Source organism: Acanthochromis polyacanthus, chromosome 7 (genome assembly GCF_021347895.1).
Source record: "Acanthochromis polyacanthus isolate Apoly-LR-REF ecotype Palm Island chromosome 7, KAUST_Apoly_ChrSc, whole genome shotgun sequence".
In the NCBI taxonomy this organism is placed as follows: domain Eukaryota; kingdom Metazoa; phylum Chordata; class Actinopteri; family Pomacentridae; genus Acanthochromis; species Acanthochromis polyacanthus.
The window spans coordinates 454,351-466,876 of NC_067119.1; the positions used below are offsets into that span (position 1 = coordinate 454,351).

A 12,526-nucleotide genomic window follows, 5' to 3' on the forward strand; every position below is an offset into this window, starting at 1 on the left:
TTCTGATGGTTCCACGTGTTCTCTACAGGTTCTTAAAACAGTTCTGATGGTTCTATGTGTTCTCTACAGGTTAGTAAAATAGTTCTGATGGTTCCACGTGTTCTCTACAGGTTAGTAAAATGGTTCTGATGGTTCCACGTGTTCTCTACAGGTTAGTAAAATAGTTCTGATGGTTCCACGTGTTCTCTACAGGTTAGTAAAATGGTTCTGATGGTTCCACGTGTTCTCTACAGGTTAGTAAAATAGTTCTGATGGTTCCACGTGTTCTCTACAGGTTAGTAAAATGGTTCCATGTGTTCTCTACAGGTTAGTAAAATAGTTCTGATGGTTCCACGTGTTCTCTACAGGTTCTTAAAACAGTTCTGATGGTTCTATGTGTTCTCTACAGGTTAGTAAAATAGTTCTGATGTTCCATGTGTTCTCTACAGGTTAGTAATGTCACAGACTGAGCTGGTGGACCCGAGCAGAAAGCCACACTACCAGGGCTGGCTGAATGCAAGTGGTTTATTGTTTGGGGGTGAAAATGGTGGCTAGGTGGGGGAAAACCAGGGTGTAGGAGCGGGGGGCTCCAGGCAGGAGTGGGGATCCAGGCAGGAGTGGGGGCTCCAGGCAGGAGTGGGGGCTCCAGGCAGGAGTGGGGGCTCCAGGCAGGAGTGGGGGCTCCAGGCAGGAGTGGGGGCTCCAGGCAGGAGTGGGGATCCAGGCAGGAGTGGGGATCCAGGCAGGAGTGGGGATCCAGGCAGGAGTGGGGGCTCCAGGCAGGAGTGGGGGCTCCAGGCAGGAGTGGGGATCCAGGCAGGAGTGGGGATCCAGGCAGGAGTGGGGGCTCCAGGCAGGAGTGGGGGCTCCAGGCAGGAGTGGGGGCTCCAGGCAGGAGTGGGGGCTCCAGGCAGGAGTGGGGATCCAGGCAGGAGTGGGGGTCCAGGCAGGGGAAACCGGTGAGGACTTGTCGGGAGAGCCGGAGGGGAAGGAGGATGGCGGGGGATCCCGGGCAGCTGAATGAGTAGTTCTTGTTCAATCCTCTGGCAGGGAGTGGAAGGCTGAGCCGGTACTTATTGTAGGGGTGAGTCGTTAGCATGATGATCGTCAGCTGCCCGGGAGCCATGGAGGTGGTTGATTGCCTGAGTGGAGTCAGCTGAGACGCTAGACTCCACTCAGGCACCGAGCTGCAGGGGAAAGACAGGGCAGGGGAGCAGATGGGAGATAGGCAGGGCAGAGGAGTGGATGGGAGACAGACAGGGCAGAAGAACAGGAGAGGGGGAGAGAAGCATGAGTGGGAGGAAACAGATGGGAAAAGGGGTATTTGGGGATGTCAGGTGGGAAGGACGGGGGTGAGGAGGGAGCCCTGACAAGTAAAATGGTTCTGATGGTTCCACGTGTTCTCTACAGGTTAGTAAAATAGTTCTGATGGTTCCACGTGTTCTCTACAGGTTCATTAAAACAGTTCTGATGGTTCCACTTGTTCTCTACAGGTTCATTAAATAGTTCTGATGGTTCCATTTGTTCTCTACAGATTAGTAAAATAGTTCTGATGGTTCCATGTGTTCTCTACAGGTTAGTAAAATAGTTCTGATGGTTCCATTTGTTCTCTACAGGTTCATTAAATAGTTCTGATGGTTCCATTTGTTCTCTACAGATTAGTAAAATAGTTCTGATGGTTCCATGTGTTCTCTACAGGTTAGTAAAATAGTTCTGATGGTTCCACTTGTTCTCTACAGATTAGTAAAATAGTTCTGATGGTTCCACGTGTTCTCTACAGGTTCATTAAATAGTTCTGATGGTTCCATTTGTTCTCTACAGGTTCATTAAAACAGTTCTGATGGTTCCACTTGTTCTCTACAGGTTCATTAAATAGTTCTGATGGTTCCATTTGTTCTCTACAGATTAGTAAAATAGTTCTGATGGTTCCATGTGTTCTCTACAGGTTAGTAAAATAGTTCTGATGGTTCCACTTGTTCTCTACAGGTTAGTAAAATAGTTCTGATGGTTCCACTTGTTCTCTACAGGTTCATTAAATAGTTCTGATGGTTCCATTTGTTCTCTACAGATTAGTAAAATAGTTCTGATGGTTCCACTTGTTCTCTACAGGTTCATTAAATAGTTCTGATGGTTCCATTTGTTCTCTACAGGTTAGTAAAATAGTTCTGATGGTTCCACTTGTTCTCTACAGGTTCATTAAATAGTTCTGATGGTTCCATTTGTTCTCTACAGGTTAGTAAAATAGTTCTGATGGTTCCACTTGTTCTCTACAGGTTCATTAAATAGTTCTGATGGTTCCATGTGTTCTCTACAGATTAGTAAAATAGTTCTGATGGTTCCACTTGTTCTCTACAGGTTCATTAAATAGTTCTGATGGTTCCATTTGTTCTCTACAGATTAGTAAAATAGTTCTGATGGTTCCACTTGTTCTCTACAGGTTCATTAAATAGTTCTGATGGTTCCATTTGTTCTCTACAGGTTCATTAAATAGTTCTGATGGTTCCATGTGTTCTCTACAGGTTAGTAAAATAGTTCTGATGGTTCCATTTGTTCTCTACAGGTTCATTAAATAGTTCTGATGGTTCCATGTGTTCTCTACAGGTTAGTAAAACAGTTCTGATGGTTCCACTTGTTCTCTACAGGTTCATTAAATAGTTCTGATGGTTCCATTTGTTCTCTACAGATTAGTAAAATAGTTCTGATGGTTCCACTTGTTCTCTACAGGTTCATTAAATAGTTCTGATGGTTCCATTTGTTCTCTACAGGTTAGTAAATAGTTCTGATGGTTCCACTTGTTCTCTACAGGTTAGTAAAATAGTTCTGATGGTTCCACGTGTTCTCTACAGGTTCATTAAATAGTTCTGATGGTTCCATGTGTTCTCTACAGGTTAGTAAAATAGTTCTGATGGTTCCATGTGTTCTCTACAGGTTCATTAAATAGTTCTGATGGTTCCACTTGTTCTCTACAGGTTAGTAAAATAGTTCTGATGGTTCCATGTGTTCTCTACAGATTAGTAAAATAGTTCTGATGGTTCCACGTGTTCTCTACAGGTTCATTAAATAGTTCTGATGGTTCCATGTGTTCTCTACAGGTTAGTAAAATAGTTCTGATGGTTCCATGTGTTCTCTACAGGTTCATTAAATAGTTCTGATGGTTCCATGTGTTCTCTACAGATTAGTAAAATAGTTCTGATGGTTCCACTTGTTCTCTACAGGTTCATTAAATAGTTCTGATGGTTCCATTTGTTCTCTACAGATTAGTAAAATAGTTCTGATGGTTCCACTTGTTCTCTACAGGTTCATTAAATAGTTCTGATGGTTCCATTTGTTCTCTACAGGTTAGTAAAATAGTTCTGATGGTTCCACTTGTTCTCTACAGGTTCATTAAATAGTTCTGATGGTTCCATGTGTTCTCTACAGGTTAGTAAAATAGTTCTGATGGTTCCACTTGTTCTCTACAGGTTCATTAAATAGTTCTGATGGTTCCATGTGTTCTCTACAGATTAGTAAAATAGTTCTGATGGTTCCACTTGTTCTCTACAGGTTCATTAAATAGTTCTGATGGTTCCATTTGTTCTCTACAGGTTAGTAAAATAGTTCTGATGGTTCCACTTGTTCTCTACAGGTTCATTAAATAGTTCTGATGGTTCCATGTGTTCTCTACAGGTTAGTAAAATAGTTCTGATGGTTCCACTTGTTCTCTACAGGTTCATTAAATAGTTCTGATGGTTCCATGTGTTCTCTACAGATTAGTAAAATAGTTCTGATGGTTCCACTTGTTCTCTACAGGTTCATTAAATAGTTTCTGATGGTTCCATTTGTTCTCTACAGGTTAGTAAAATAGTTCTGATGGTTCCACTTGTTCTCTACAGGTTCATTAAATAGTTCTGATGGTTCCACTTGTTCTCTACAGGTTCATTAAATAGTTCTGATGGTTCCATGTGTTCTCTACAGATTAGTAAAATAGTTCTGATGGTTCCACTTGTTCTCTACAGGTCATTAAATAGTTCTGATGGTTCCATTTGTTCTCTACAGGTTAGTAAAATAGTTCTGATGGTTCCACTTGTTCTCTACAGGTTAGTAAAATAGTTCTGATGGTTCCACGTGTTCTCTACAGGTTCATTAAATAGTTCTGATGGTTCCATGTGTTCTCTACAGGTTAGTAAATAGTGGAACCATTAAATGAACAAGCCTGCTTTAAACCAATCAGATTATCACAGCTCCTCCCCCCTCCTTCCCCACACCAGATGGTCCCTGAGATTCCGTGATGATCTGAACACGCCACACGTCTTCAAGCATACGGACAAAAAAGTTTATTTTAATGTGATTCACCTGAAGCCTGAAGACAGTCAGGTAAGTTATTCATTATTGATTACTGATTATTGAGACAGTCAGGTGAGTTATTGATTATTGATCACTGATCAGTGCTGGACGACTCCAGGTGTGAGAGCAGCTGCTGTTCAAACTGTCAGAAACTGAAGTTCAGATGAACTTTTAAACTGAACAGAGGAGCTTCATGATCTTCTTCTATGGATGATTAGTGGACTTCATGGAGAACGTCAGTAGAACCTGCAGGGAAACACTAAATCATTCTTCTAGTACATGTTGGATTAAACCAGCAAAACCTAGAAATGAAATCAAAATTTAAAATAAAAAGATGGAACCTCGCATCTGGGGTTTGCGGAAAGCTGCAGCTAAAGAACCTTCAGAAAGTTCTGATGATGAACCCAGAGAACATTGTGCTCACGTCTGGACTATGAAACGTTCGCAGAATAAGAACCAACATGTTCAGGAGTTGTTGAGATGTTGGTCTGCTTCAGTGTGTTCCAAAATAGAACGTCAACAGAACACAAACCAGAGTTTGGACATGGTGTTTCTGTCACAGTCGGGCGTCTCAAGTCAGATCTAAGTGAAGCTGACAGAACCTCAGAGAGAACCGACCAACCACCTGCTCAGGGTTAAGAACAGATCTCTGCAGACGCTCAGGTTCTGAAGGAAGGTTCCGACAGTCACTGGTCATGATGAAGTGCAAAAAGAGAGATCCAACAGGTCACTGAGGATCCCTGTAGAGATGGTATGATGTTCCACGAGGGCCTCAGCAGGATCTACTGTTCATCTAGATGGACTTCAGAAGGATATAGGGATCATCAAGAGATGTGTGGGTATCACCATGGGTTCTAAGGTCTTGAACGTACCTTGGAAGGTTCTACAAGTCTGATGCAATGTTCTAAAAGTCTTCAGGAAAGTTCTAGATGATGTTGATGAGGTTTTATTATCCTGAGAATGCTCTACAAGTCCAATACACTGTTCTGAAGGTCTGCAGGGAGGTTCTAGATGTTTTTCAGGAGGATAAAGGCGTCACTGAGGAAGACGTAGGTGTCACAGTGGGTTCTACATGACCTTGATGAGGTTTTACAAGAATGCAAAGAAAGGACCTAGATGACTAATGCACTGTTCCAGGGGTTTTAAAGAAACCTCCAGGTTTTAGAAGTCTGTGGTCAATTCAAAGGTTCGGGAGATCTATCAAATGGCCTTAAAATCAGGTTCCACGTCATCCTATTCCACTTCTACCAAATGATTATTTTCATCACAACACTCAGAACAGGATGAAGGATCTTCAAGAAGGTTCTAGGCGTCATTTAGAAAGTTCTAAGAGCTGCTGGGTTTGTTGGTCAAAAAAGTTTTTGTAGCTGCAGAACCTTCAGCTGTGGAACCAAGCAGTGGACGAAATATCTCCGTCAAAGTTCTCAGCAGGTCTGCAAACCTGACTGAATGGAACAAAGAACCATTGAGACGTTCCAGTTTGTGACGACCTAGTTTGGTTCTGGAGGATCTGCAGTGGAACCTGAGGTCTGTGAGTTGTATTTTAAACTGTGACTGTAAACAGAGATGGTGGAACTCAAACATTCAATGCTTTATGTTCTGAAAACAGCTTAGAACTGGAGCTTTGCTTTCTCTGCTTTACATGTGGTTCTGAAAGGATTTAATTAGTGTTAATGACGTGTTTATTGTTTATGAAAGTTATGATGTGATGTTCTAATGATCGTATCAAAACCTTTAACAACATGAACACAAAACATCACAATGTTTTCAAAGAACAACATCCTTTAGCAATCAGTAAAAACATGCTGTTCTACCAAGGATTTTACAGAACATCAAGCATTGTTAGACTGTTTTCAGAGAATGTTCTACTTGAAGAAAGACATTTTGGGAAAGAAAGATAAAAACATCCCAAACACTAAAATTTCACAGTCATGTTCTAAGAATGCTTTTAGAATAAAAAGTTTCCAGCTGTGTAGTTTGGTTCTAGAACACCCACAGGAGGTTCTACAGGTTCTAAAAGAGGTACAAAGAAAAGTACATTGTTGTTAAGAAAGAATAAATTGTCATTTTTGGGTTCTAAAATTGTAAGATGAGACTCTACAAACAACGTTAGGGTTCTAGAGGTCCATGGGAAGGTTCTACGATCATCTGGAGAGTTTTAAAGACCACTTGGAAAGTGTAGAAGGTCTTATTGTAAAGGTAGGTCCTCTAGAGGAACAGGTAGGTTGGCTCTAAGGGTTCCTTAAAGTTAAAAAAAAAAAGATTTCTTTAGGAGGGGGTGTAGGGTTCCATGAAAAACTTCTTTGAGGTTTTGTTAGTGTTTAAGAAGGGCCACAGGATCACAGAGAGGGTTCTAGAGGTTATTGGAGTAAGGCTCTGGGTTTTCAGAAGATTCTCCAGATCCAAGCATGGGTCATAGTAGAGTTCTGAGTAGGTTCTGGGGTCACTGAGAAGCTGTGGGGGTCTTTGGGAAGGTTCTAGATCTTCTTGGATGTATAGCAGCAATTTACCGGTACCATGGGCCTTGAAGATGAAGTTCTAGGAGTCAGTATTAACAGTCCTACATGAGGTTCTAAAGAGGTCACTGAGGAGGTTTTAGCGAGAACTTCAGACTCTGTTTGTGTTTCAGGATGATGCTGAATGACCGGTGGACCATCATGAACAACAGCAGCTCTGAACTCGATAGCAAGCGCCCCAACACGCACAAGGTTAGCTAGCTGTTAGCCTCACAGTGCTACATTAGCTGTTAGCCTCACACTGCTATATTAGTTTTTAGCCTCATATTGTTCATTAGCTGCTAGTCTGCCATTGCTATATTAGCTGTTAGCCTCCCAGTGCTACATCAGCCTTTAGCATAGCGTCAGTCTGAGAGCTAACTGGTGTTAATCTGGAGTTAAACTGTTGGATCAGAGTGTTTAATCTGCAGCAGCTGTTGGTTCTTTAATCTGTTGAGGATCTCCAGATTAAACAGGAACACACAGGATTTATTCCTCACATTAACACCTGATTTATAAATTCTGCAGACTGAACTCTTCCTCTGATTGATCACCTTTAGTATTGATACCTGATAATGTTTACCTCTCAGGAACACCTGTCAGCTCAGGTGTAGGTTCAGGTGTGTGATCAGGTGCTGAACATGGCTCTGTGTGTGTTTTCTGTGTGTCTTCAGAGGTGCTGCAGCGTCCTGTTATGGTCTGTTGTCACGCTGGTTGTCATAGCAGCCGCTGTCACGACAACCATGACTATCCTGTACCTGAACCAGTATCCTCTACCCTTCATCAGCAGGTAACTCACCTGTCTGTCCGTCACCCTCTGGTTAGCTGTGGGTGTTTTTTTCTTCCTTAGTGTAAACGTATGGTTGTCATGGTAACAGGGGCGGAGTCTCTCCACCTGTGATTTTGACCAATCCCAAAGACTCTGGTGCCCTGGTGACGGTCTCGCGTGTCGTGGATGGAGAACCAATCAGCATCTTTCTGGACCCAAACTGTCCGGACTTCAGCGAGCACTTCGTCCGCTGGGAGGCGCTGCAGAGCTCACTGCTGACGACGCTGTCCAATCACAACACAGACTGGCAGGAGAGGGGACTGCTGCAGAAGCTGGGCGAGGAGCTGAAGGGGTTAGCAGGCCATGCCCACAACCTGAGGCTGGAAGCTGATTCGCTGAAAAGAGGTCAAGGTGTTCTGAACCAGCAGCTGGATGGACTGCAGAGTGACCAGAGCCGCATCATCCAGGTAGATGTCATGTTCCATCAGTTCACTTCAGTTTATGGACAAAGACTGAACTCCTCCCTACGTGTACCTGTGCAGGTGTTATCTGACAGCCATGCAGGTGTAATGAAGCTAACGGCAGGTTTCAGTGATTCTCTGCTCAGCCTGCAGAGGGAGATGGAGAGTCTGAGGAGGCTGAAGAGTGAGCTGAGCAGAGAGAGTTCGTTCACAGGTAACATATGGACAGGTAACACACAAGTAACATGCAGGTAACATACAGGTAACACATAGGTAACACACAGGTAACACATAGGTAACACACAGGTAACACATATGTAACATACAGGTAACATACAGGTAACACATAGGTAACATACAGGTAACACATAGGTAACATACAGGTAACACAGGTAACACATATGTAACATACAGGTAACATACAGGTAACACATAGGTAACATACAGGTAACACACAAGTAACATGCAGGTAACATACAGGTAACACATAGGTAACACACAGGTAACACATAGGTAACATACAGGTAACACAGGTAACACACAGGTAACACATATGTAACATACAGGTAACATACAGGTAACACATAGGTAACATACAGGTAACACATAGATAACTACAGGTAACACACAGGTAACACATAGGTAACATACAGGTAACACATAGATAACATACAGGTAACACACAGGTAACACATAGGTAACATACAGGTAACATACAGGTAACACATAGATAACATACAGGTAACACATAGGTAACATACAGGTAATACATAGGTAGCATACAGGTTACACATAGGTAACATACAGACTGAATTCAGACTGAATGTGGACATTCACAGCCAAGTTTTATCGTGAAGGTCAAGCAGAACCCCAGAATAACTTGATAAAACTGTTCAAGTTCAACATTTCAGATTCAAACGATTCAAATTCAGCTTCAACTTCACAGAGCTGCTCCAACATGAAACTAACAGAGCACCTGGGCAAGTGTTAGTGGTCAGATCCAATCCACAGAGCAGACAGAACATCAGCTGATCATCCCATATTTATCACAAGTATGATGTTTGAGCAGCAGCTCAGTGTTGGACTGAGGTCTGCCTGATGACTGCAGCATCTCAGCAGGAGTCTTTGGTCGCTGCAATAATCCTGATTGAACCGATTAAACCACTGATCTGCAGTAAACCTCCCTCTGGCTCACTGCTCTGCGATATGTTCATTACTCCTCCAGCTTCCTTCATAGTAATATTACCTCCTCCTCGTTCCCTCGGGGTTCCCTCTAACCTAACCCCACTAACCTTACTAACTCTGCTAACCCTACTAACCTTAACTAACCCTACTAACCTAAAGTAACCCTACTATCCCTAACCCTACTAACTCTATTAACCTTTACTAGCCCTACTAACCCTAACTATCCCTACTAATCCTAACTATCCCTACTAACCTTAACTAACCCTACTAACACTACTAACCTTAAGTAACTGTACTAACCCTACTAACATCAGATTTACACTGTTAGCAGGTTTACATCGTTAGCAGGTTTGTATCATTAGCAGGTTTATAGTGTTAGCAGGTTTTACATTGCTATCAGGTTTACAACGTTAGCAGGTTTACATCGTTAGCAGGTTTGTATCATTAGCAGGTTTATAGTGTTAGGCAGGTTTTACATTGCTATCAGGTTTACAACGTTAGCAGGTTTACATCGTTAGCAGGTTTGTATCGTTAGCAGGTTTTATAGTGTTAGCAGGTTTTACATTGCTATCAGGTTTACAACGTTAGCAGGTTTACATCGTTAGCAGGTTTGTATCGTTAGCAGGTTTATAGTGTTAGCAGGTTTTACATTGCTATCAGGTTTACAACGTTAGCAGGTTTACATCATTAGCCGGTTTACACATTAGCAGGTTATATCGTTAGCAGGTTTACACCGTTAACTGGTTTATATTTTTAGTAGGTTTACACCATTAGCAGGTTCACCACCCTTTGCAAGTTTACCCCATTAGCTGGTTGACATTGTTAGCAGGTTTACACCGTTAACGGGTTAACACTGTCAGCAGGGTCACATCGTTCGCAGGTTCACACCGATAGCAGCAGTGTGCGCCAATGACGTCGGACCATCGGTCAAATCCGATTGTGTACCAAAAGTCCGGTAAAACTTACTACATTACCAGTCTCATGTCCGGTGTAATTTTTTTCCTGTAACCCTGAAGTTCCACATAATGTGATCGCGCCGCGCAACGGAACGAAGCGCCGCCGTCTTGCTCTGAAAGTCAAAGCACACAGCAAGCGCAGCCGTCCGGATGGGGAGGGCTGCTCCTCAGAGAGGCTCTTGTGTGAACAGCGATATCACGCGATAAAAATGCATGATATAAACAGAAAATAAATAAACCACACCTCATTTCGCTTCTACAAGGTCGCTCTGCTTGACCCAGCCACATTGCTCTGTGATTTATACTTCTAGCATGGTTGAGTACATGATTTATGTTTTGATCTCAAATGAGTGCTTTTCTTTATCCAATAGTTAGTTTTGTATGGTTTATTCTATATAAAAACGGTAATTTCTCTTCGCCCATGGGCGTCGTGTTGTATCTGGGACATAATTAATAAAGTAGTAAATTTGTATAACAATTATTAAAATTAAATTATACATCAACTTTTGGTACATTTGTGCATAAAATATTTGGTCCAGTAAAAACTGTTTCGGTCCAGTAAAAAATTACTGTTTACTGGTCCACGGTCCAGTAATAAATTGTGCCCATTCGCGCAGACAGTAGCAGGTTTATACCGTTAGCAGTTTTACACCATTAGCAGGTTTACACAGGAAAATGAGCTGCAGGAGTTTCTGCAGAGAACCACTGATCAGAATTAGTTCAAGTCATTAGCCATTAGCCTAACCCGCCTACTGTCTGTTTGTGTCCTTCAGCTCTCAGACCCAGAGACTGCAGCGACGTTCAGGCATCCGGCGTCTCACAGAACGGAGTTTATTCAGTGTTTTCCAACCCACGACCCCGACGGCTTCATGGTTTACTGTGACATGAGCACCGACGGAGGAGGGTGGACGGTACGAAGACACAAAGACACTAAAGCTACTGGATGAATACATATATAAATGCAGCAGAAAGAGTGAACAGGGGAGCAGTAGGTGGAGATCCATCCAGCATGTTGAAACAACTTCTACAGCTGAGGAGCAGAGTAGAGAGGAAAAGTCTGGAAACATGGAGATAGAAAAACAGCTACAGGATGAGTTCTCTCTATTCCTTCATGTTGTTCTGTTTCCATGAAGCTGCAGGTCTTTAGATTGAATGGTAGAACTGTAGGACGTTAACCGTAGAACTGGACATTAACGGTAGAACTGTAGGATGTTAACAGTAGAACTGGACGTTAACTGTAGAACTGTCGGCGGTTAATGGTAGAAGTGGACGTTAACGGTAGAACTGTGTGGTTCCAGGTGTTCCAGAGGAGGGAGGACGGATCAGTGAACTTCTTCAGAGGATGGGACGCCTACAGAGATGGCTTCGGGACGACCAATGGAGAACACTGGCTAGGTGTGAGACACACTGATGGACACACTGATGGACACACACACACACACTGATGGACCACACTGATGGACACAATTCTAAGCTGATAGAGTGATAGAAAAAAACATTTAATCATCAATGTTCTAAATCAACCGAGTGAAGACTTTCTGCCTGTCTGTCCTACGGTCTGTCTGTCTGTCCTTTTGTCTGTCTGTCCTTCTGTCTGTCCTCTCTCAGGTCTTCAGAGGGTCCACTCCCTGACCAGATCTGGGGTTTATGAGTTGCGTATTGACATGTCTGACTTCGATAACGCCACAGCGTTCGCTCATTACTCCCATTTCTCTGTTGGCCGAGACTCAGTGAACCCTGAAGAGGACGGATACCCGCTGGAGGTGGAGGGGTACTCTGGGACGGCAGGTACTACTATTCAGTACTACACAGTACTACACAGTACTGGAGCGTAGTACTCGGTACTACCAGCAGGTGTTGGTCTGTTCTCCAGGTGACTCCCTTCTGAAGCACTCTGGATGCAGTTCACCACCAAAGACCGGGACCAGGACCAGTCGGAGAACAACTGTGCGGCGTACTACCAGGGGGCTTGGTGGTACCGGAACTGCCACACCTCCAACCTGAACGGCCAGTACCTGAGGGGAGGCCACGCCTCCTACGCTGACGGAGTGGAGTGGTCCAGCTGGACGGGCTGGCAGTACTCGCTAAGGTTCACCGAGATGAAGGTCCGACCCAGTACCAGACCCAAGTCCTGAATATATACCCCCAAACTCTAACCCATAACTCCGCCCCTAAACTATATATCCCACCCTGACCCATAAGCCTGCCCCTGACCTCTGACTTCACCCATAACCCTCCCCTGACTCCACCCATGGAGAACTTCAGAGAAGAAGAGCTGTTTTATAAAATGATGTGAAAATGTTGAGTTGTTCCTGCTAAGGTGTTCTAATCAATAAAGTTTGATATTGATGACTGACT

At 43.3% G+C, this 12,526-nt stretch overlaps 1 protein-coding gene across 1 annotated transcript; it reads left to right on the top strand.

Moving 5' to 3' along the window:
• The first annotated feature begins 4,032 nt into the window (after positions 1 to 4,032).
• LOC110970006 (fibrinogen C domain-containing protein 1-like) lies at positions 4,033 to 12,517 on the top strand. Its single transcript, XM_051950887.1, is given in 10 exon segments — positions 4,033 to 7,010; positions 7,472 to 7,587; positions 7,676 to 8,033; positions 8,109 to 8,241; positions 10,942 to 11,009; positions 11,011 to 11,079; positions 11,467 to 11,563; positions 11,777 to 11,956; positions 12,042 to 12,065; positions 12,068 to 12,517. Coding segments are annotated over 10 exon segments (1,359 nt in total). The 5' UTR covers positions 4,033 to 6,932; the 3' UTR covers positions 12,304 to 12,517.
• The last annotated feature ends 9 nt before the right edge of the window (positions 12,518 to 12,526 follow it).